At 41.7% G+C, this 25,176-nt stretch overlaps 1 protein-coding gene across 2 annotated transcripts in view; it reads right to left on the bottom strand.

Annotated features, from left to right (window-relative positions):
• Window positions 1-25,176, bottom strand: part of GRM5 (glutamate metabotropic receptor 5) — a 650,668-nt gene that overhangs the window by 19,706 nt on the left and 605,786 nt on the right. Inside the window, exon 9 of one of the 2 annotated variants that reach the window (XM_061406016.1) lies at window positions 6,639-6,734. The exons of the other annotated variant lie outside the window; for it this stretch is intronic. Within the exon in view, the coding sequence (XP_061262000.1) occupies window positions 6,639-6,734 (96 nt within the window). The remainder of the gene's footprint in view (window positions 1-6,638; window positions 6,735-25,176) is intronic. 2 annotated transcript variants of the gene reach the window in all.

The raw sequence follows: 25,176 nt of genomic DNA, 5'->3' as shown, positions 1-25,176 counted from the left end.
TTTTAAATTTTTTAGTGGACAACATAGTATTATCACATCATACCTGTTAGGATAACTATTAAACAACAACAACAAAAAAACTTTGTTGTTTTTATTATCCTTTACAAAGGATAATAAATGTTCGTAAGGATGTGGAGAAATTGGAATCCTTGCACAGTGTTGGTGGGAATGCAAAACATCTGTGGAAAACAGTGTGGAAGTTCCTTAAAGAATTGAAAACACACTGCCACCTGATCCAGCAATCCTACTTCTGGGTTCAGCTCAGTTCAGTCGTTCAGTCGTTCAGTCGTGTCCGACTCTTTGCGACCCCATGAATCGCAGCACGCCAGGCCTCCCTGTCCATCACCAACTCCCGGAGTTTACCCAAATTCACGTCCATCGAGTCAGTGATGCCATCCAGCCATCTCATCCTCTGTCGTCCCCTTCTCCTCCTGCCCCCAATCCCTCCCAGCATCAGGGTCTTTTCCAATGAGTCAACTCTTCGCATGAGGTGGCCAAAGTACTGGAGTTTCAGCTTCAGCATCAGTCCTTCCAATGAACACCCAGGACTGATCTCCTTCAGAATGGACTGGTTGGATCTCCTTGCAGACCAAGGGACTCTCAAGAGTCTTCTCCAACACCACAGTTCAAAAGCATCAATTCTTTGGCACTCAGCTTTCTTCACAGTCCAACTCTCACATCCATACATGACCACTGGAAAAACCATAGCCTTGACTAGATGGACCTTTGTTGGCAAAGTAATATCTCTGCTTTTCAATATGCTATCTAGGTTGGTCATAATTTTTCCTTCCAAGAGTAAACGTCTTTTAATTTCATGGCTGCAATCACCATCTGCAGTGATTTTGGAGCCCCAAAATAAAGTCTGACACTGTTTCCACTGTTTCCCCATCTATTTCCCATGAAGTGATGGGACCAGATGCCATGATCTTAGTTTTCTGAATGTTGAGCTCTAAGCCAACTTTTTCATTCTCCTCTTTCCCTTTCATCAAGAGGCTTTTTAGTTCCTCTTCACTTTCTGCCATAAGGGTGGTGTCATCTGCATATTTGAGGTTACTGATATTTCTCCCGGCAATCTTATATTTAAAAAAAAAATTGGAATTAGGATCTCAAAGAGGCATTAGTACCTCCACGTTCACAGTAGCCTAACAACCTAAATGCCCATTGATGGATAAGTGGATAAAGAGAATGTGTCCTTTCTGAAGAGTCATTTTTCCAAAGAAGACATACAAATGGCCAACAGGTATGTGAAAAGGTGCATATCATTATTAATAATCAGGGAAATGCAAATCAAAACCACAATCACGTCATGCCTGTTAGAATGGCTGCTATCAAAAAAGAGAAGAAATGACAAGTCTTGACAAGGATAGGGAGAAGAGGGAACCCTTGTACACTTTGGTGGGAATATGAATGGATACAGCCACTGTGGAAAACAGTTTGGAGATTCCTCAAAAAATTAAAAAAATCACACTACCATGTGAATCCAGCAATTCCACTACTAGATATTAATCCCAAAGAAATGAAATCAATATCTTGAAAAGACATTGTACCCCATGTTCATTGCAGCAGTATTTACAATGGCCAAAATATGGAAGCAAAGTAAGAGTCCATGGGCTTCCCAGGTGGTGCTAGTGGTAAAGAACCCACCTGCGAGAGCAGGAGGTGTAGGAGATGTGAGTTCAGTCCCTGGGTTGGGAAGATGCCCTGGAGGAGGAAATGGCAACCACTCCAGTATTCTTGCCTGGAGAATCCCAAGGACAGAGGAGCAGAGTCGAACACAGCTGAAGCGACTTAGCACTAGCATTGAGAGTCCATTGGTGGGCAAATGGATAAAGGAAATACAGTTAAAAAATATTATTCAACTAATTCTATTTAGAAATAGAAGGAAATCCTGCCATTTGTGACAACATGGATGAAACTCGAGGGCGTTATATTAAGTGAAATAAGCTAGAGAAAGACAAATACTGTTATGATCTCATATGTCCCATGGAAAGGAAAAATATCTTGCGCTTGTGAGAACTTGTATAACATTTGTGAAGGGACTACCAGTGTCTGGTGCATAGTAATTACACTAATGGAAGCAACTGTTATTAGTTTTATTTGTTTTAGAACGTCTCTGAATATGTTAGAACGTTAATTTGAAGTTGATGTTGGGGAGGAATGAAGACAAGACTATTTCACCCATCCTCATCTATTGCTCAGCAACCAGCTGGCCTCTGCTATGCTGCAAAGCTGGATTCTTTCTCTTCTATGGACTCAGAAGTTTTTCTTTATGCCTGTTTTGATATGGTCTGTTTTGTCTGATATGAGTATTGGGACCCTTGCTTTTTAGTCATTCCCGTTTGCATGAAATATTTTTTCTAACCTCTCACTTTCAATCTGTTTGTGTGCTTTGCCCCAAAGTGGGTCTCTTGTAGGCCACATATTGTAGGCTTTTCTTTTTTAAACAATCTGCTGCTCTATGTCTTTTGATTGGAGCATTTTATGGACTCTGAATTTTGTATGTGTCTAGCCATTTCTGAACATTTATTATTATTTAGTTTCTATTATTCTTAATTCTGTTTGCACTGGCATAGGTTACTGTATATGATATTAAATGAGGAGTTAATCTGATAAATAATTATTCTATGGGGGAAGAGTTCCACATTGCTTTGCAGTGATCTGTTTTTCTGACTCTGTTCCTCCATTCACCCTGGGTCTTGTCAGTGCTTGGATCATAGTAGACGCTTAATAATGAGCATTACATGGAGGAAGAAGTAATTGAATGAATGAAAGGCAAAAGAATCCTAGTACAGATATCATGTTTTGGGGTTACTTTCAAATCTGAGTTCCTTATTCATTTAATAATGACTCTTATGACATCACTGTTACTGGGTTCTCCAAGGAATTATTAAATATTTATACCCACTAAAATTAGATGCTGCATCTACTAGGTGAAAATCAGTTAATCAACTGATTGGGGATTGATCTTTCTTTCACATAATGGATATCATGACATAGCAACAGTAAAAATCGCCCCTTGCCACCCTCCTTCCCTCAAGCACTGAATGGGGGCTTTAGATCTATTTCATTTGTTGAAGGAGGGCCCTTTCTCAGAGACTAGGAGACTCAGAGTGGCTGTGCCTCTCCATCACGGAGTCTAACGTGAGCACGTCGGAATGCAGACTTAAGAAGCACAGAGGTGGAATCCCCCTGCTGAGACAGGCAGTGATGACATTCATCGTTGAGGTTCTAGCCATTCCTGGGGGTGGATCATCTCTGTATGAACTCCCACGTTCCAGGGTTTAGAGAATTCCCATTTCTTAGAGCATCTCCCTGTTCAGGACTCTCTTTCACTCCTCCTGCAATCAGGAAGACTACTCTGAAACACAGACTGTCCACTGTGAAAGTAGGGACAAATGACAAATTACGCTACAGTCAGACAGAAAAAGAAAGTTCCCCCAAGGGAAAACAATGACATAGTGTTCCAGGAAGCTAGACTGTTACGGATACCTACAGTGTTCCGATTCCTTTCCAAGTGTGGAGGAGGAGGGAGAGGGGAGGGGTGTCTCCAGGCCCTGCCAGCGCTGCTGATAAGGTCACGCTGTTCTGCTGGGCTGTGACTGCATGCCTTGTACAGCTGCTCCTCCTTCCTGCTAAGCAGTGTGGATCACAAGGACCTCCCCAGGCGTAAATTCATAGGATCCAGTCCACTCTGTAGTTTCATCATAGAAACCGTGGGCAGTGAGATGCAGGCTGATGTTCCTGGTTTTCTGTGGTGGCTTGAGCTTCCCTTAGCCCCTCCCTGGGACTGGTTGGACTTGATGGCCACAGAACCACCCCCGATGTTTGCAGAGTAAATAGGATGCATGCCTGTGACTCTGCGAAGTGACTGGGGGACGGAGTGAGAGTGGATAAGAAAGAGGGCCTTATCAGGAGGTACGAAAAGTACCTACCAAAGTCTCCTGTAGGTATTCGGTTTCCAGCCCTTCCATTCTATTTCTGAGCAAGCAACTTGAGATTAACTATTCTAACCCCTTATTTAGAAATAGTTTACACTGCAGTGGTCTCCCCTCTGATATCTTAATATCTTTCTCTTAATATTCACGTTAAGCTTATTTCTTCTGGATAAATATATTTGTGTGTGTATTGATATGAACAACTATAAGGACTCCTCCCATACACTTTCTCTCTGTCAGTTTTTACTTGATGCTAAAGAAATTAGAAGAAAAAGTAGGAAGGGAAGGTCATTTGCTGCTTCTTAACTGTTGTTATATGTGGGGCTGAGGTGTTTGCGCCAACAGAACTGTCTTTGGTGCAGCGTACACTGTTCCCATCTGCCTGCCAGGACATATCAGTGTAATAAGCCTCGCCATTACCGTGGCTGTATACAAACAAATGCTAAATGATGTCTTCCTATTGTAGGGAAACAGACCATTCCAGTGTAGACATACTGCATGGCTACCTTTGTAGATCTGGACTTGAACCAAGGAAGCTGGCGTCCCCATACTCACGCTCTGTCTTCTCACCTGTTTTCAGTCAAGGCAGCCTTAAACAAATCTAGTTGCTAGGCTGATCAGACGTGAGAATTCCAGGCACTGACCAAACACTCTCAAGAATACTGCGTGACAGAACTGAAACCTGATGTTTGCCATGAATAGTCCACGTCATCTCCTACACAAATGGATTATTTCAAAATACAGGTTTATGGACTGACTACATCAGAATGACCTTGGAAACTTGTTGCAGTACAGATTCCTGGGTTTTGCCTCAGTGTATATATATATATATATATATATATTTTTTTTTTTTTTTTTTAAACTTTTTATTTTGTATTGTGGTAAAGTCGATTAACAACGTGGTGATAGTTTAAGGTAAACAGTGAAGGGACTCAGCCATACATATACATGAATCCACTTGCCCCCAAACTCCCCTCCCATCCTGCCACATAACATGGAGCAGAGTTCCATGTGCTAGATACACTAGATCCGTGTTATACGGTTTTGCCTTAGTATATTTGATAGGCAATCAGGTTTGCTAGGTTTGGGAAGTCCAGAGACAGAGTGCTTCAAATCAGAAGTCACTTTGGACAGAGCCCCTGTTCTCATCTGGTGCAGTCTTTTCACCTTGTCCTGCCGACCCTGACACTGTTTGAATGATTTTCAAGTACAGGAACTATGCCACTTTCTCAGATCTGCACGGAAGGACACTAGGAGCCCCAGTAGCAGTCTGTTGAGTGACCCCCACAAAATGATGCATTGGTGGTTATCTTCCAGATACACTGGGATCTGAAGATGGCCCTATAAAGAGGCGTAAGGCCATCAGATATACCCGTGTGCGCACGTACGTGCCTACACGTACGCATGCTCTCACTGTCTTGTGTCTGGGAGCAGTGGATGAAGTCAGTCAAGCTCTTGACCAGGCTTCGAGGAACAATGGCTCAGGCTATACACCGCACAGGTCAGGACACCATTTTCACAGACTGCAATGTGAATGGCCTTCCAAAAGTTGTGCAGTGTCCTTGTAGAAACTTAGGCATTATTTTGGAAACCGAAAGAAACCCACTGCTGTGGAATCGAACAGTGTTGGGGAGTGAAAGTTCAGTGGGACTGGATTCTCTCGTTGCTCTGCAGCAGGATCGCAGCCTCTGCTCTCAGCACCTGCACACACGTGTGTGCACACTGCACTCTGCACCTTTCCTTTAACCCAGGCTGATTTGCGAGAGCTTCCCTTCCACACCTGTGTACGACAGATGGACTGGGAAATGCCATAGCAAATTAGAGGTGGGCAGTTAGTTCATGGTGATCAGTTTCCCAACTCAGGGCCCCTCCAGCCTCCTGGAACCATTTAATGCCAGCCTTGACAGTCTTTATCTCCAGAGCCCTCTTCTTTGAAACCCAGTCCCATGCAATAAAGCACGATTATTTCATGCAACACAGCTCAGTCGATGCTCATAGTTCCAAGTATTCCCGTTTCCTGGACACAGCTCGATTGGGAAGGCCTGGTGGGAAGGAACATGCACAGCGCAGCGACACGGGGTGTTCACCACCAAACACAGAGGAGGAGGGAGCTGCAAAGCTGCAGTAGCTAGAGGAGGACTAGCTTTCCTGCCGTCAGTTCACAAAAAGCCTCTGGCCTCTGCGGTTCGCTTGTTTGGCCTGGCATTTGCCTTTGGCTGTGAGATGACTTTTCATTCAATGTAAATCAGATTAATTCCCAGGCTTGTGAGATCAGGGCTGGCTCTTTCCCTCCATTGCAGTCCTTCCCTCAAAACCAGTCCTAGGGTTTTGCCGTTTAATTTTTGTCAAGTGACTGGATAGTTTTGAGTTTCCTCCCATCTCTTCCACTTTGCAAACTCCACAGAAGCGTTTGACCAGTAAGTTAAGATCCACAGGGACACTGACTGTGAGCTAAGGCTTCAGACATGCAAAGCGCACAGCCCTGGGGAACAGCAGCATCTGGGACAGGAGGCTCCCATCACTTCTCGTGAGGATGGTGTAGGTTTTGCAAATCAAACACACAAAGAAACCCAGCGGTGGCCCAGGTTGGACACACTGCCTGGGAGGCAGGGTTGAGTGAGGGCCTGGACCAGGGAGCCACCTGTGCCTACAGCTTGCAGACACTTAGTTCACACCACCTCAGGCCACTCACGTTTTGCTTACCTGCTCATGGTTGCTCTCCCACCATTCCCCATACTCCCTTTGGGGGTGAAACACTCTATTTCCGACTTGTGCTGGGCCAGTCTCCTGTCTTTGTACCTGGTGAGCGTGAACAAGGACAGGAGCAAACAGAAAGATGTGATTGTGGGCTTCACTGGCCGGGCCGAGGGAGAGCTGGGCTCTCGAGGGTGGCCCCGTGGCTGAACGGGCCCCTGCTTTCACTGCGTGGCTGACCGGTGACGCTGTAGATACTTGTGATGGTATGTGGATCACACTGTGGGACAATTTTGTTACTTCTTGATTGAACCACGTGTGGTCTACCCTTTTAAATTGCCTGTTGATCATATTTGATAATCTTTCGTACAAGGAACATAATTCATAGCATCTAAGGAAAAGATAGAGAAGGCAATGGCACCCCACTGCAGTACTCTTGCCTGGAAAATCCCATGGACGGAGGAGCCTGGTGGGCTGCAGTCCATGGGGTCGCAAAGAGTCGGACACGACTGAGCGACTTCACTTTCCCTTTTCACTTTCATGCATTGGAGAAGGAAATGGCAACCCACTCCAGTATTCTTGCCTGGAGAATCCCAGGGAAGGGGGAGCCTGGTGGGCTGCCGTCTATGGGGTCGCACAGAGTCGGACACGACTGAAGCAACTTAGCAGCAGCAGCAAGGAAAAGATGAATGTCAGTAAATTAGAATTTATTTAATGTTTACCATGTGTCAGCCATGATGCTGGCATTTGACCTAAATGCAGTCCTGGCAACAACTCGTGGCAGAGCCTCTGTTTTTATTATATCTGTTTTACCGAAGCAGAAACCTGAGATTATAAGGATTGAGCAGACTGATCAAGGATTTGAACACAGGAAGCTAAATTTAGAACCTACACTTTAGCTATTATAATGTGTTGTCTCCTAGTTTAAAAAGTATCAATAATGAAGCTTCACTGAATAGTACTATGTCTGTGTGTTATATTGGAAACTGGTGATGCTAAAAGAGAAAAGAGATGTTCCTTCAGTGTAGGAGGTTTATATAACCGTTAAACTGACGTGTAACAGTCAGCACTGAGCTGCCTGGATTGTGGAGGGTGGCTCAAACAGCTTTTACCTGAGTTTGCAATTCAGCACTCCTGGAAGATACTAGAAGTTTCAACTAAAATATGGCACTTCCAACATGTGTCAGCTACGTGGTGCATCAAGATGAGCCCTTGTATTTGTATGCCAGTTTTCAGAGCCTACATGCTTTCACAGAAATAATCTCTTTTTTATTCATCAGTTTAAGTCTGCGGGGGAAGCACTGTGATCCCCATTGGCCAAATGAGGAAACAGACTTACTTAACTAACTTGACCGGAATCACAAGCCTACCTAGCAGGGCGGAATCGTCCGTGGAGCTTGTAAGCATCCAAGACTCTTAAGATTTATTGTGTTTATTACATTTCCCTCCTAAATCAGGAGCCTGATCTGGTGCCACGTCATCCAGGTTCCTGACATTCAGCAGGTCGTGATAGAGTGTCTTACTTTCAGAAGACTTGTTTGCCCTCAATATAGTCACTTTTTAGAAAAATTTCTTTTCCTTCTGTTTCAATATTAATATTAAATAAAACAAAAAGCAATAAAATTATAATCATTATTTGTCCTGGGATAAAGGCCTTCCTCATAACTTTGTTTTCTTCTAAGATGTTAAAAAGTATTTAGCATCTGAATGAAAGTGAAATGGCTTTTTAAGCGAAGCAAAATGGATTAGCGTCTTCGGTAGATGTTAGCTGAGCATCTGTTAAATTCTAGGCATTGGGCTTTGTCCTGGGGATAGAGAGATAATAACCCACAGGCGTTACCTCATAGAGCTCATCGTCTCTTGGGAGAAGGAAGGCGAGAAGGCAGTATGTACTCAGTAACTTTAGGTCTAGGCCATAAAGAAGAGAGGAAAAGAACTTAAAGACCAGATTGAGCAGTCTTTACTGCACCAAAGAAAACACCTCAGAAGAGGATCCCTTGTGAAGTACCAGTCGTCACACTGCAGTAGAAAACATGTTGTATTTATTTGTGAACTTAGTCACATTGCCAGGGCATGGCTTTAGAGATTAAGAGAATGTTAATAGAACAATAGAATTATTCACAGTTCCTTACAAAGGGGTCCTTGAATTATTTTTTAATATCTTCTGTTAGGCTAATTTCCAGTTAATTTAAATATTTTAATAGATAATTTAGGACATCTACACTTCCAGTTCAAAAACTTCTGTCTCTGTTTGTCTGTCTTGCTTATGTACACACACACACACACACACACACACACACACTGCCAAGTGCCCCTGCTTATGAAACAGATCCTAAACATTCTATTCTCTCATAACCCATTCTGTTTTGGTAAAAAATTTTATAAAGAAATACAAGTACCAACTTAATTCTAGTAAAGCAAGAGATACATTAGATTTATTTGGAACTTCCAAATAGTTCTTGTTTTCAGAGTAAGGTGAATTTACAGACTGTCACTTACAGACTGGGAAGCTCATCTTTGCTATCAGATGGGAGCCTCCCTCTTCCTGTCTGTAACTATAATTACAGCGTAAGTATGTTTACCAGATGCCTAAATAGACCACATTTTCATTCATTCACTTATGCATTATTCCATTCAACAATAATGTACACTTTAAAGTAGCTAATAATGCTTTTATAGTCTCTGCTGCAGCTGCATAATTCTTTCTCTTTGAGCTTATTTAAAAAATAAAAAACATCAACTAAAAATAGTTGAAGCTCTTCAGAATGTATAATTAATACAATGTCAGTGAAATTTATTTCTCTTCTGTAATAAGTTCATATATCTTTTAGGCACCTACTAAAACCTAGGCACACACGCACATATCCACATGTGTCCACACACATGCACATACTTGTGAGGACTGTTTTAAGTGTTTTACAAATATTGACTCACTTTTCAAATTGCTTTGTAATTATTTTCAAGGTCACAATAAAAATAATAACTATATATACATGTAAATACCTTAATCACTTTGTTATACGCAAGAGACTTACACACGTTGTAAATCAACTATACTTCCATGTTCAAAAGTCCTAAAAAAAGAAATAATGACAACAGAATATTGAGTGTACCAGGTTCTTTTTGCTATATTATCCTCAGTTCTTAAAACTACCCTAAAGCGTGGGTGATATTATCATCCTAAAGAGGCAGGCCTTGAGGATGAACATGAGTAAACCCAGGCTTACGTGGTTTATGCATGGGGAACTCAGGATGAGAATTTGTGCCTCTGATTCCTAAGCTCATCTTATTTCCATTCAACTTCCATATAAGTAACAATGTCAATAATTTTAGAAACAAGACTACGACTTATTATGGACTGTGAAGAAAGCTGAGCGCCGAAGAATTGATGCTTTTGAACGGTGGTGTTGGAGAAGACTCTTGAGAGTCCCTTGGCCTGCAAGAAGATCCAACCAGTCCATTCTAAAAGAGATCAGGCCTGGGTGTTCATTAGAAGGACTGATGCTGAAGCTGAAACTCCAATACTTTGGCCACCTCCTGCGAAGAGTTGACTCATTAAGACTCTGATGCTGGGAGGGATTGGGGGCAGGAGGAGAAGGGGACGACAGAGGATGAGATGGCTGGATGGCATACCGACTCGATGCACATGAGTTTGAGTGAACTCTGGGAGTTGGTGATGGACAGGGAGGCCTGGCGTGCTGTGGTTCATGGGGTCGCAAAGAGTCAGACACGACTGAGCGACTGAACTGAACTGATGACTTATTAACTTTAAATCGTGTTCTCTGGTTTGGCTTTAATTTACAGCATTCCTATTTACTGAATACTCTGTGCAAGGCACTGTGATAAGGAGCATGTGGGTAACTCACCGATACATTCACAATCTGGAGTGGGATGATGAACTGTAAACAGATAATTTTTAAAGAAAGTGAGAAGTTTTATTGTAGAAACATTCAAGAAGGACTCTTAACCCATACTAGGAGGGCTGGAAAAACTTTAGCAAGATATGATCCTATGGTAAATCGTCAAAGATGAGAAGGAATACAGTATGAAGAGACTGGTAAGCAGGCAGAAAAAAAAAATCAAGCACAAACACGTGAGAGTCTTAGCAGCATGGTGTAGACAGGGAAACAGTGCTTCTCCCCCTCGGCACCCCCAACCCTACCGCCGACTGTGATGGTAGTTTAACTGCCAAGACCTGTCCAATTCTTTGTGACCCTCTGGACTGCACCCCGCCAGGCTCCTCTGTCCATGGGATTTCCCAAGCAAGAATCTTGGAGTGGATTGCCATCTCCTTCTCTGGGGATGTTCCCAATCCAGGGATCTAACCTGTGCTGGCAGGCAGATTCTTTACCACTGAGCCAATCAAGTGTAAAATAAGACAAAGTAAAATACAGGTGTAGATGGAGCAGGATATAAAACATAGCTTATGGATGAATTTATACTGTATGTTGTAAGATTCCACTGTGAGATCTTAAGGCTAAAGAAAAAAACATAGAGTTGACATTTAGATAAAATACTGTGGACTTGAGTACAGACTTGAGATAGACTACTTAAAATAGACTCATTCGACTGCAATAGTCATGTGAGAGATGATGAGATAATTCCTTGGGGTAGTGATGATATGGAGAAAGAGTAGATAACAGTTTCAAGAATATATGGGAAGTAAAATGAGTAGGATTATTGATGAATTTGGGCTTCCCTTGTGGCTCAGCTGGTAAAGAATTCACCTGCAATGCAGGAGACCTGTGTTCAATCCCTGGGTTGGGAAGATCCCTTAGAGAAGGGAAAGGCTACCCACTCCAGTATTCTGGCCTGGAGAATTCTGTGGACTGTATAGTCCATGGGGTCGCAAAGAGTTGGACACGACTGAGCAACTTTCACTTTTCATTGATAAACAGAGAAGTGTAGAATGCTACCTCAGTTACTGCCTTGCGTGGTGCACTTAACTAAGTTAAGAAAATATAGGAAAAGGTATATATTTGGAGGCAGAAATAAAAAGCTTCATTGTGGAATATGAGCTGGTGGACCATACAATTGGACACATTTAGTAAGCACGTGGATTTAAGAATCCAGGAGTTAGGGGATTCTTACGTACTTGGGAGCCATCAGCATACAGATGATTGCAAATACCATGAGGATGGTTGAAGGTACCCACAGAAAGCAGATAAACTATGGGATGGTTGAGGGAAGGGAATTACATATTCAGTCTACCTGTTCAAAAACTTCTATAACACTGTTTATGTAAGCATTCCTGATAAACACTTTTTGAGTGCCTACTATATGTTAGATGCTGAATTCAGGGTTCTTCAATCTGCAATATGTTTTTTTCTTCATACTGTTTAGACTTGTAGATCTATGCTACAGATCTCAGTATAGCTTTAACACTTTGGTTTCTATGCCATAACTCTGGTATCAAAAACTGTCATAATAGTTTTTAAATATTTAAGAATGAATTGTTCTGAAATTAGCTTTAGTTACCTTCTGTAAAGATTTTTTATTTTTGTTCCTTTTGTATCTCCTTTGTTCAGAAAGCTCTAGTTCCTCTTTACTTAGTTCTACAAGAGACCATGTTTATCTGGTGACAAAATTAAAAAATTAAAAATAAATAAATAAAATTAAAAAATACAGGGGTGGATAATAAATGTAATTTGCCCATAATGATTTGAATAAAAATTCCATTTCTTTATTTCCTTTCCTCTGTTTCTATCAGTGTCTACTAGACATTGGAAATTTTTAGAAATCTACTAGACATATTGAAATTTCTGTACAGGCTATGTGGTTCAAACTAGGTAAATGAATGCAGAATGAGACGAAAGATTAGAATAAAATGAATATATTCAAACCAAAGTGTGTATGTTAGGTGAAATAGCAGATATTGTGGAGATGATGCCTAAAGCTAGAAGGAAAAGAGAATTTGATATTAGAAATAACTATTACTTATGTGAGGGAGATTCGGGTAATACATTTATCAGAAGTAGAGTGACTAAAATGATGATTCTAATTGTATTAGAAGCTAATCGTTACAACTGAGAAATGAGCCTATGATGATATTTGCCCTTTGTTGCTGTTTTGTTGCTAAAAAGTCATGCCTGACTCTTTGTGACCCCAGGCTCCCTTGTCCCTGGGATTCTCCAGGCAGGAACACTGGAGTGGGTTGCCATTTCCTTCTCCAGGGCATCTTCCCGACCCAGGGATTGAAAGATGGCAGATGGATTCTTTACCACTGAGTCACCTGGGAAGTCCTACTTTGCCCTTTATATAGCCATTAAAGTAACTCAGAATGGTAGCAGAGCTTGGAGTAGACAGAAATTCTTTACCCAGTAGAAGGTACTTTTAAACAAAGTTGAAGGATAGATGGATAAGTAGATGTCAGGAGCCTCAAAGAAGGCGGTTTTTCACTTTTGCGTTTCTATATGACGTGTGGAATGTGTCTGGAGGCAGTATGGACTTGCTAACTCCCAGCCGTGTGCGTTGAGGAATATGTGATGCTGAAGGATAAGTAATGTTCTATGAAAGGCCTGTAGAGGGAGGCATGTCCTTAGATCCACCTTCATCTTCAGCCTCTTCACCAAACACACCATTTACTGTATTTCTTTAACTCTCAAACCACACTAGGTATCATTCAGTTTAGTGAAATCCACAGGGACATAGTTTATCTGATGTGCAGAAACCACAGTACACATATTTTACTTTATTCTGCTGCTGCTGCTGCTAAGTCGCTTCAGTCGTGTCTGACTCTGTGCGACCCCATAGACGACAGCTCACGAGGCTCCCTGTCCCTGGGATTCTCCAGGCAAGAACACTGCCTAGTGGCTTACTCTACTTTCTTCAACTTAAATCTGAATTTTGCAATAAATAGATGATTATTTGAGCCACAGTCAGCTCTAGGCCTTAATGCTGAGTGGTTTGTTTTTGAGATTGCACCCAAGTACTGCATTTCAGACTCTTGTTGACTATGAGGCTATTCTATTTCTTCTTCTAAGGGCTTGCCCACAGTAGTAGATATAATGGCCATCTGAATTAAATTAAATTTCCCCATCCCCATCCATTTTATTTCACTGATTTCTAAAATGTCCATGTTCACTCTTGCCATCTCCTATTCGACCACTTGCATTTAACCACTCTCTTAATAATAATTTCCAAATGTCTTTAATCCAAAGAAAAGACTTAAAGCTTATTTCCCTGTCTTATACACACCTGAAAAACAGGAAGTGCATGTTTTAGGGATAAACTGTTTAACCATCCCTTGGTCTATTTATGTATAAGATTGCTTTTTGAAGCACATACCTTATTTTAAATGATGCACAAACTGAAGGCATTAATAAAATTAAAAAGTCAGTGAAAGGATCATGGAAAATGTTGGAAATTTCATGTATGTTTTCTGTGTAAATTCCATATGAAATGGACATCAGTGGAGCAGGAGAGGAGTACTGCACAGTTAGTGTGTAGGAGAGTGTTCTTTAAGGAAATCTCTCATTTAAATGATCATAAATGCATCCCATTTACAAAGTAAATTTAAATCTTATTTTTCTTCATCTATTTTCTCTTATTCAGGATAGACATATGTATGAGCTGTGCAAAATGATATGAGAGAAAAGAGTCTTTTTGGCCAATAAAGTACAGAAAAAATAAGAATTATTGAAGTTATTATAAAACAAATCACTTTGAATGTCAGAAAACCCAAGAAAGATTTTCACACCAAAATTGCTGTCAAGAAGGCAGAGTTTTGAGGCTAAGACTAAGAATAAATCTGGAAAACTGGAGAATTAAATGATCAGAGTGAGTAAAACTTGTGAATGAGTATGTGGATGAATAAATGAATAAAATGGAAAGGTAACTTGAGGGGTTATCAGATCTTCAAAGGGCTTTGTTGTTGTTTATTTTGCTTGTTTTTTTTTTTTTTCAATAAATGGAAACTGAAGCAACTTTGTAGACTTATGTTAAGAGACCAAGGAAAAGAGAACAAATGAAAGATGTTTGGGGAAAGAGAAAAACTAATATAGTGTTTTGAGATAATTACAGAAAAAAAGGAGGAAAGAACACACAGTTTTCACTTATAATTCATCATTAACCAGTTGGCATATACCGCAGGCTTCATTTTCAAAACATACCCAGAACCTGGCCATTTTTAACCACCTCCTCTATTTATTACTCTGGTCCAAGCCACCATCACTTTTATTATGAAAATTACAATAGCTTCCCAAACTGGTCCTGCTTCTGTCCTTACTAATCCCTTCCTCTTACTCAACCCAAGCCAACCCAACCCAATCTCTACACAGCAACCAGCATAATCCTTTGAAAACAAAATTATTTTTATAATACTTCTCTGTTGAAAGCTCTCAACTAGTTACCCATCTCCCTGAGTAAAATCTAAATTTATTATAATGGTTTACAAAATTCTATACAGTCTTCTCCATCCTCTATTATCTCTCTGATCCCATAACTTACTCTTTTCTCCCTTCTTGCTCACTTTCTTCTCCTTGAAGACCCTGGGCATCCTCCCACTGAAGTGCCTTTGCTATGGCCATTTCCTCTGCTTTCAGGGCTTTTCTCCCAAATATCCTGAGAGAGGATCTCCCTTAAATCTTTCCTCAAATGTTACTGTTGCAATATAGCCTGCCATGACTACTCAGTTTAAAAAATGCAACTGTGACCTCACTCTTCCTGCTCTTCCTACCATTTCCTGCTTTTCTCTTATCCATCGTAATTTATATTTTTACTTATTTATTTACTGTCTGTTTTTTCCCAGCAGAATCGTCAAAAGCATGTGAACTCTGTGAAGTCATGGATCTTAGACTGTTTTCTTCACTGCCATCCTTCCAGCACTGTGACAGTACTGAGCTTATTGCAGGCGATTATGTTTGTTCGATGAATGCATGCGTACATGAACGAATGAATGAAAGGAGAATCATGTTAAGGGAAAATGTTCAGCTGGGGAGGAGGAAAGAGTAGCAAGTTCATAAGAAATGACATTAGGTCTCTCAGAGTTGGAGTGATGATAGGAGTAGAGTGGTTGAAACTGGAGGTTTGTGAAAGTTTGGGTGGAAAAGTGAAAGAGCAACGTTGGGCAGGAAGCTTATGGAGTAAGCAAGAATGTAGGGAAAATGATTGTCAGGTGAAACACAGAAGATTGTGTCAAAGATCCTCATTTTAAAAAATATTTTTGCCTCTCTTTCACATCATCCCATTCTTCACACCAAGCTGTTCCATTCTTGCATTCGAGTTAAACTGAGATGATAATGGTAACCAATGTTACTTGTCATTGTCAGCCAGTGATCATGAGAGGGGGTATTCTGGAGATTTCTAATGATTTTTTTAGTCTTATCAATCAGACACTGGAAAACATGGCCCCTTTTGCTGTGGATGGTTGTTTGGATGTTATATCTGACAATGTTACAATATGCTGTAAGGTGAGAGAAGTGAAGCCAGCTTTCCAAAAAATGGCGGCATGGAAGATTAAATGAATGTAGGTCCTAACAGTCTCTCTGAGGCACTGAATTAGCCTCTTGAACCTCAGAACTTTCTTTAGGTGAGGTTAGTTTCCTTATGATGTAAGTAACTGTGCATGATGTTTTAGATACTCTGATGCCAGCACCCTCCTACGGCTTACCTTGTTTCATTACTTTCTCTACCAAGGCTCAGTTCAAAATTTCTAAGGTTGTTTATGGCATTTGTTTATGTTAAGGTATTTATCAGGGAGTGTGTTTATATGTATTTATGAAAATCCTAAAGAAGCAAGTTACTACCAAATACTTTAGTCTTACCTAATCATTTGTTCAGTTCAGTTCAATTGCTCAGTCGTGTCTGACTCTTTGCAACCCCATGAATCACAGCACGCCAGACCTCCCTGTCCATCACCAACTCCCAGAGTTTACTCAAACTCATGTCCATCGAGTTGGTGATGCCATCCAGCCATCTCATTCTCTGTTGTCCCCTTTTCCTCCTGTCTCCAATCCCTCCCAGCATCAGGGTCTTTTCCAATGAGTCAACTCTTGGCATGAGGTGGCCAAAGTATTGGAGTTTCAGCTTCAGCACCAGTCCTTCCAATGAACACCCAGGACTGATCTCCTTTAGGATGGACTGGTTGGACCTCCTTGCAGTCCCAGGGACTCTCAAGAGTCTTCTCCAACACCAAAGTTCAAAAGCATCAATTCTTTGGCACTCAGCTTTCTTCACAGTCCAACTCTCACATCCATACATGACCACTGGAAAAACCTTAACATGACCACTGAAAAAGCCTTGACTAGACGGATCTTTGTTGGCAAAGTAATATCTCTGCTTTTTAATAGTCTTTTAAATAGTGTTCCTTTTTATACGTATTGTTGTATATAAAAAGTATGAGAGTCTTCATAGCATTATATTTGTATAGAAAACAGAAGCGGGAGATAGACTGAGTAAAAAGATGTATTGTGATCTCAGTAATCCAGATTTAGAAAATGCCTAAACAGTTGGCCCTTGTAACCATGGTACAAACACCACTGTTCACTTATCAGAAGCTATGCTAATTACATTTATAACCAGTACAGTATCATGATTTATAAGATTTCAGATCACCAAAATGTGTGTTTCATATATATTTGGTCTTCCTCCACTATTCCTGGCTCACAGCTCTAAAACCTCTTGGAATTTCCTAAGTACTAAGAGTGATAAATGTGTCTTCTGTGATGTTAATGAGGTGACTTTTGAAACTCAGCTAAGGATGGGGCTTGGTTGCCAGTGGATCCAACCATGTGATTAGAGGGTTAGAACTTCCAGTTCCACCCTTTTGACCTCCACGGAGGGGAAAGGGGCCAGAGATTGATTTCAGTTGCCCGTGGTTAGTGATTTAATCCATCAGGCCTATTGGATGAAGCCTCCATAAAAATCCAAAGGATGGGTGTGGAAACTTTGGTTTCTTGTAGAGATGCTGGGAGGGATTGGGGGCAGGAGGAGAAGGGGACAACAGAGGATGAGATGGCTGGATGGCATCACTGACTCGATGGACGTGAGTCTGAGTGAACTCCGGGAGTTGGTGATGGACAGGGAGGCCTGGGGTGCTGTGATTCATGGGGTCGCAAAAAGTTGGACACGACTGAGCGACTGAACTGAACTGAACTGAGAGATGATGGGACATTCACTCTTCAGTTAACTCCCACTTCCAAAGGCCCCTAAGCTGGACTGGTCCATAGAGAGGCCTGCTGACCTCAAACTCACCTTAAAACAATGCTCAGACAGGAAACTACACTACACTAGGAGGAGGAGGAGATGACGTCAGAAGCAGACAGCTTGCCCAAGATGCTGATCTGACTTGTATGATCATTTATAATGTTTTCTTGATTCCTTGGACCTATGCCTATCAATCCCATGTTTTCTATCATGGACATGATTCTATGCTAGTTTAAAACTCAATCCAATCCACAGGTAATACCTGTACCTATTCTGGGTTACCTTGGTGGATTTCTCTTCTTTAGGGCTCTGATTGGATACCCCCTAGGAAATTTGTTTTAGATGAGTGTTCAGTCCTGTTCTATCTATTCATAATAATTCTAGATGGGATCCTCTCACGTGGCCAGTTAAAAAATACCTGCTTTGAGGCTGGCCATAGATTTAAGTTTTCTCTTAGGGTCATTTAAACTCAATCGGAGTGATGAGCTAAGTCTCAATAAAAAATTAACTTCTCATCTAGTAAAAGGAGAGAAAACTCCTACAATTATGGGGGGGATCTACATGTTTAACACCAGGGTATGGTCATTTAAGTTTAAAGGCTCCTCTATGTTGGGAATGGTTAAATCATAGTAAAAATGATCAACCTGGTAATTTTGAGACAAGGCTGGGTGCTTAATGAACTATGCCTGTTATTACCCTTAGAGAGAGAGATTGGTATGGGACTCAATGGTTTTGTGGCACTAATTTATGGCCTTGACATCTACAGGGATGATACGAAGGTGTAGCCTGGGATTCCCATGAATTTAAGGTCATACATGTTAACAAATTATAGGTAACCCCAACCAATCTACCATTGCTATGATCCCAATGGGTCAAAGATCTGTATTCTACTGGTATGACCATTTAGCTGTGTGTGTGTGTGTGTGTGTGTGTGTGTGTGTGTGTGTGTGTATCTTCAGTGGGGTTGGAGGATGTAATTGACCATATCTAAGCCTTGACAACTTTCATAAGCTTTAAATGATAGTAACTGGGCTATTAGCCTATTGAATTCTGAGATCTCTTTGATGAGAAAGGCAGTGCTACACAACTGCAAGACCCTTGACACCTTACAGCATCTCGGGGAGATATCTGCTGTAATTCAAACTGAATGCTGTATTTTTGTACCTGGTAAATCCTTTAATGTAACACATTTGAACCACATGAAAAATCAGATTTCTGCTCTAAGTGACCCATTCCCTAGTTTTGACAATCCTTAAAAAAAAAACTGGTGTGGGAGGCTCATTGCTAAAATATTTACTTTTAATTCCACTAATGTTATTAACTATTCCATTTGTAGTTTGCTTGTTTCACAAGATTATTATTTCTTGTATTACCAAGTATATGACTGAGCCTTCAACGAAAATGATGACTAGACTTGAAGCAGTTGATCAAATGTATAGTTCAATATGTGATCAATGATTGTAATAGTGTAACTCTAGAAGGCAATGGCACCCCACTTCAGTACTCTTGTCTGGAAAATCCCATGGATGGAGGAGCCTGGTAGGCTGCAGTCCATGGGGTCGTGAAGAGTTGGACACGACTGACTTCACTTTCACTTTTCACTTTCATGCATTGGAGAAGGAAATGGCAACCTACTCCAGTGTTCTTGCCTGGAGAATCCCAGGGACGGGGGAGCCTGGTGGGCTGCCATCTACGGGGTCACACAGAGTTGGACACGACTGAAGTGACTTAGCAGCAACAGCAGCAGCAGAGAAGGCAATGGCACCCCACTCCAGTACTCTTGCCTGGAAAATCCCCTGGACGGAGAAGCCTGGTGGGCTGTAGTCCATAGGGTCTCGAAGAGTCAGACATGACTGAGCGTCTTCACTTTCACTTTTCACTTTCATGCATTGGAGAAGGAAATGGCAACCCACTCCAGTGTTCTTGCCTGGAGAACCCCAGGGATGGGGGAGCCTTGTGGGCTTCTGTCTATGGGGTCGCACCGAGTCGGACACGACTGAAATGACTTAGCAGCAGAGATGATGGGAGAATGCAGAGCCTGGAGAGGGAATGGAATCTCAGTGTCTCTGACCACATACCTTGCTCTCTGAATCTTTTCTGTCTGGCTGTTCTGAGTTCTGTCCTTGTACAGTAAATTAGTGATCTAGTAAGTACAGTGTTTCTCTGAGTCCTGTGAGCCACTCTAGCAAATTTATCCAGCCAAGGAGGAGGTCATGTGAACCTCTGATTTATGGCCAGTCAGAGAGAAATACAGATAACAGCTTGGACTTGGGACTGGTCCTGACATCCAAAGAAGGGGTCGTGGGCACCTCCCGTCTGTCATTGGTTGGGGATAGCTGTGAGGGGGAGGGTAGACTTGTGGGACTGAACCCTTAGCCTGTGGGATCTGATGTTATCTTCAGGTAAGTAGGGTTAGAATTGAGTTGAATTGTCGGACATCCAGTTGGTGTTCAAAGAATTGCTTGTTTGTGTGGGGGGACCACCCCATACTTGGAACTGAGTCCAGAAACCCAAAATAACCAGTCACTAACTATGTATTCATTGTTGCGTTCTCAAACTGCTTTAACTAGTGGAACCACACAAGTCCAAGAACTTATAAATACTTAGATAAAGTTTTTGGTCACATGTTTGCAGAATTGGCATTGGCTAGCAGGTATTTTTCAAATATTTCCCTCAGTTACCTTTCAAGTCACTAGACTAGGAAAGTATCAACAAACAGAAAATGAAGAAAACGAAGCTTAGTGTTTCTGTGTGCTTATCCCTTACTTGGGCAGTTACACATTCATGTAAAAGAGCGCTTGGCTTTACCCAGTGATGATTTTGGAATTCTTTTCCAAGTGTGAAAGTTGCTCAGTCATGTCCAACTCTTTGCGGCCCCATGGAATAGTCCATGAATTCTCCAGGCCAGAATACTGGAACAGGTAGCCGTTCCTTCGCTAGGAGATCTTCCCAACCCAGGGATCGAACCCAGGTCTCCTGCATTGCAGGTGGATTCTTTACCAGCTGAGCCAGCAGGGAAGCCCTTTTCCAGGTACTGTCTTATTTGAGCCTGATTATAGTAAGTTTAGGAGCCAGTTTTATTTCTCTGTTCTTTCACTTTGCCTCCCTGGCTTTGGACGGGCTGTTTCTGCCTTCAGTTTTCAATTTTAACTTTGGTCCAGTCATCGTCCCCACTTTTCCTGTCTACAACCTTTATAACAGCTCTGGGCACATTCAGCTCTCTTCCTATGTGGTCTCCTCAACCACCAGGCTTGTAGCCTCCAGGCAAAGTTTGGATCGATCCTACAGATATATGCTAGGAGATCTCTGTAGTGACCACCCGGAAACACAGTGTCTACTTCTATTTTATTTTGTAAAAATTACTTTATTTATTTTAAAATTTTTATTGGAGTGTAGTTGCTTGATAATGTCATGTTACATTCTGCTGTACAGCATAGCGAATCAGCTGTACATATACATGTATCCCCTCTTTTTTAGACTTTCTCACAGTTTCTAATTTTAAAATGAACGAGGCAGAGTGTAAAACGGCATTTTATTTTTCAGATTTATTGCCATGGTACCTTTAGGATCATCCTAATTTTGGATCCTGACAGTGATAAAGTAAGGAGAGAAACTATGATATACATTTGAATAGCATTTAAAATATTGCAGGAAGCTTCTCCTCTACCATCTAATTCTCTCAATAAACTAAAGTCATTATTATCCTTCAAATAAGAAATGTATGGCTCAGAAAGCTGCTCCAGTCTGGCCATGGCCCCATAAGTGGTAAGTCACAGAAATGGGGCTAGAAACCAGATGTCTTACCTCCAATCATGCTCCTTATTAACACCTCACTTTCTTCATTTTATGCTGGAAAAATGCCCTTATCTAAATAATTTGATAACCCATTTGAGGGACCGAAAAGGTCACACATGAGAGCAACAGTGTGTATTCAGGAGAGGGAGGTTTTGAGCACAATATAAACTTATTTTTCCAAAGGTCAGATTCGACTCCATAGTGGCCAGGTGGCATAAATCACCCTCCAGGGCCCCAGCCATCCCTTTGACAGGAGTTTGCAGACCCAGGACTACGCAGAAGTCTCAAACCTGTGACAGAGGCTTCTCTGAGAAGAGCATCAGTGTTGCTGCATGGGACGCTGTGTGACCGCAGAGACAGACGGGGGAGTGGGGGATACTGGAGAGAGCTGAAGCAAAAGCCTGAGTCATCCTTTCAAATCGCATTGATCAAAGGAGAATTTTAGACGTGAGTGAATGAGAGTTCTTATGAGTGAATCTTCCGAGGGGAAGGGGAAGGCCAAACCTGGCTCATTATCACCAAGTAATACTGCAGAGTAATTCGCTACTTCAGTCTCATCCCTCTGCCCTCTGTGAGCTGCTACAGAAGTAAATACTTTGGAGTACTTTACTACGTGTTCCGGCAGATCTTGTGGTCTCCATCTGCAGAAAAGCAGCATTTGCCCAGACTTGAAATGTCAGCTTGATCCATTCAGGGATTTCAGATTAAAAACAAAAATTGAGCATGATTAATAGGCCCAGAAAAGAATGTCAGAATTGAATATGCGTTGCGAAAGTATTTGAGAAGCTGCCAGGGAGCATATGGCTCTATCCTCTATTAAATAAAAGGAAGTAGAAGTTGGCAGGTGGGGAAGCAATGCAAATAAGCACTTAAAATGTAAAGAATCAGCCATCTTAACCCAGTAATTCTATTCAGAGGAATTCATTCTAAAGAAATAACAGAATCTGGAAGGCTTCTTGCAAAGACTTCTCTCTTCAGTGATATAGAAAATGGCAAAAATGATACAAAAGAAGAACAAATAAACCACTGGAGAACAGTGTAATAAATTACAGCAATATTATGGAAATGCATTAAATTTTGTATTGGGTAAAGCCTTTCATTGAACTTCCAGAGAGTTCCCAAAGGATGTATTTTAATCGCACTTACGATGAGAACTTGTTTTCAGATATGAATCATCTTAAGTCATTGCCTTTCCATTGTGTACTTTCCCTTGATGTTGCTGTTTGTTTCACAATCGGTAGAAACTTGGGAACATACAGATTTTAAAACTAATTCTAATGTGCTTTACATGCTTACGCAACATCAAGAGGGAGGAGTTTGCAAGGAGCAAAATGTTGACCAGAAGGAGGGTCTCCTTAGGAGAACAGGGTCAGCCAGAAGAAACTCGCAGGAGTGTTAATTTAATATTGCTGGCTGCGATCTTCAGGGTGGGCTTCCCAAGTGGTGTTACTGGTAAAGAACCCACCTGCCAATGCAGGAGACATAAGAGACACAGGTTTAATCCCTGGGCCAGGAAGATCCCCTGCAGTAGGAAATGGCATCCCATTCCAGCATTCTTGCCTGGAAAATTCCATGGACAGAGGAGCCTAGTGGGCTACAGTCCATGGGGTCACAAAGAGTTAGACATGAATTAGTGACTGAGCACATCTTTGGGTTGAGAAATTTTTAGACTAAATTATTTATTCTTTCTAAAGATAGATGAGTAACTTTCAAGGAGGCATTTTCCCTAACATTTTTGTGCATGGAAATTGGAAAAGCTTTGGAGTCAGACCAAGCTGGGTCATAATGACAGTGAGAGCCAATATTTACTGAGCACTTGGAATAGATCAGACACAGTCTATACCCAAATTTTTACTGATTTAATCATTGCAACAGCCCTTTGAACTAGATACGTCTCTTATCTTTATTTTGCAAATGAGGAAGAACTAGAACACAAGGAGATTAAGTAACTTGTCCAGGGTTACTGGATTGGTTAACCATGATGCATATTATCACTTAAATGCTGGTTATAGACACCGATTGGGCCATTTGTTGGGCTCTTCTGTCTTTTCATTTTAAGCGGCTTAAGGTACTCAGGTAACTGTGCTGTGTTTCAAATCCTTTCACCTTTGTTCTGGTCTCCTGGCTTGAGCCACTGCCTCGCACTTTTTTGACCATTACTACCCTAAAAGAGGGGCTCCCCAGGTGGCACTAGTGGTAAAGAACCCGCCTGCCAATGCAGGAGATAGAAGAGTCTCAGGTGCGATCCCTGGGTTGGAAAGATACCCTGGAGGAGGGGATGGCAACCTACTCCAGTATTCTGCTTGGAAAATCCCATGGACAGAGGACCCTGGCGGGCTACAGTCCGTCAGATGGCAAAGAGTTGGGCATGACTGAAGCAACTTAGCATACTCACATGAACCCTAGAAGGTTGGAAACCTGATCCCTTTTCAGCACTGATCTCAGTTGCAATTTGCCCTTAGCAACTTGGTTTTCTCTGTCTGGGGTCTGTAGGAGCCCACACCTTAGGGCGTCTCCGTGGAAGCAGATTGCTTTAAAGCTGATGAAGGATCAGGGCCCCTCACATACAGTAGTCCCTTGCAAGGCCCTGTTCCTACTTGTGTATTCACATTTTTTAAACTTTTTCTTAAATAGAGTTCCCCCTTCCCTGGAATTGCATGAACTCTAAGTCTCACAAATACAGTGGAAGTGAAAAATAGATTCAAGGGATTAGATCTGATAGAGTACATCATGCAAAATGCCAGGCTGGATGAAGCACAAGCTGGAATCAAGATTGCTGGGAGAAATATCAATTACCTCAGACACACAGATGACACTACCCTTATGGCAGAAAGTGAAGAGGAACTAAAGGGTTTCTTGATGAAAGTGAAAGAGGAGAGTGAAAAAGTTGGCTTAAAACTCAACATTCAGAAAAGTAAGATCATGGCATCTGGTCCCATAACTTCATGGCAAATAGGTGGGGAAACAATGAGAGACTTTATTTTGGGGGGAGACTCCAAATCACTACAGATGGTGACTGTAGCCATGAAATTAAAAGATGCTTGCTCCTTGGAAGAAAAGTTATGACCATTCTAGACAGCATATTAAAAAGCAGAGACATTACTTTACTGACAAAAGTCCATCTAGTCAAAACTATGGGTTTTCCAGTAGTCATATATGGATGTGAGAGTTGTACCATAAAGAAAACTGAGCGCCATAGAATTGATGCTTTTGAACTATGGTGTTGGAAAAGACTCTTGAGAGTCCCTTGGACTGCAAGGAGATCCAGCCAGTCAATCCCAAAGGAAATCAGTCCTGAATATTCATTGGAAGGACTGATGCTGAAGCGAAAACTCCAGTACTTTGGCGACCTGATGTGAAGAACTGACTCATTTGAAAAGGCCCTGATGCTGGGAAAGATTGAAAGCAGGAGGGGAAGGAGAAAATAGCAGATGAGCTGGTTGGATGGCATCACCGACTTGATGGACATGAGTTTGAGCAAGCTCCGGGAGTTGGTGATGGACAAGGAGGCCTGGCGTGCTGCAGTCCATGGGGGCACAAAGAGTCAGACACGACTGAGCAACTGAACTGATATGTATTCCTGTAGCTGATTCACTTTGCTATACAG

This window comes from Bos javanicus, chromosome 29 (assembly GCF_032452875.1).
Source record: "Bos javanicus breed banteng chromosome 29, ARS-OSU_banteng_1.0, whole genome shotgun sequence".
NCBI classification, from domain to species: Eukaryota; Metazoa; Chordata; class Mammalia; order Artiodactyla; family Bovidae; genus Bos; species Bos javanicus.
This window is presented reverse-complemented; position numbering and strand designations above follow the sequence as displayed.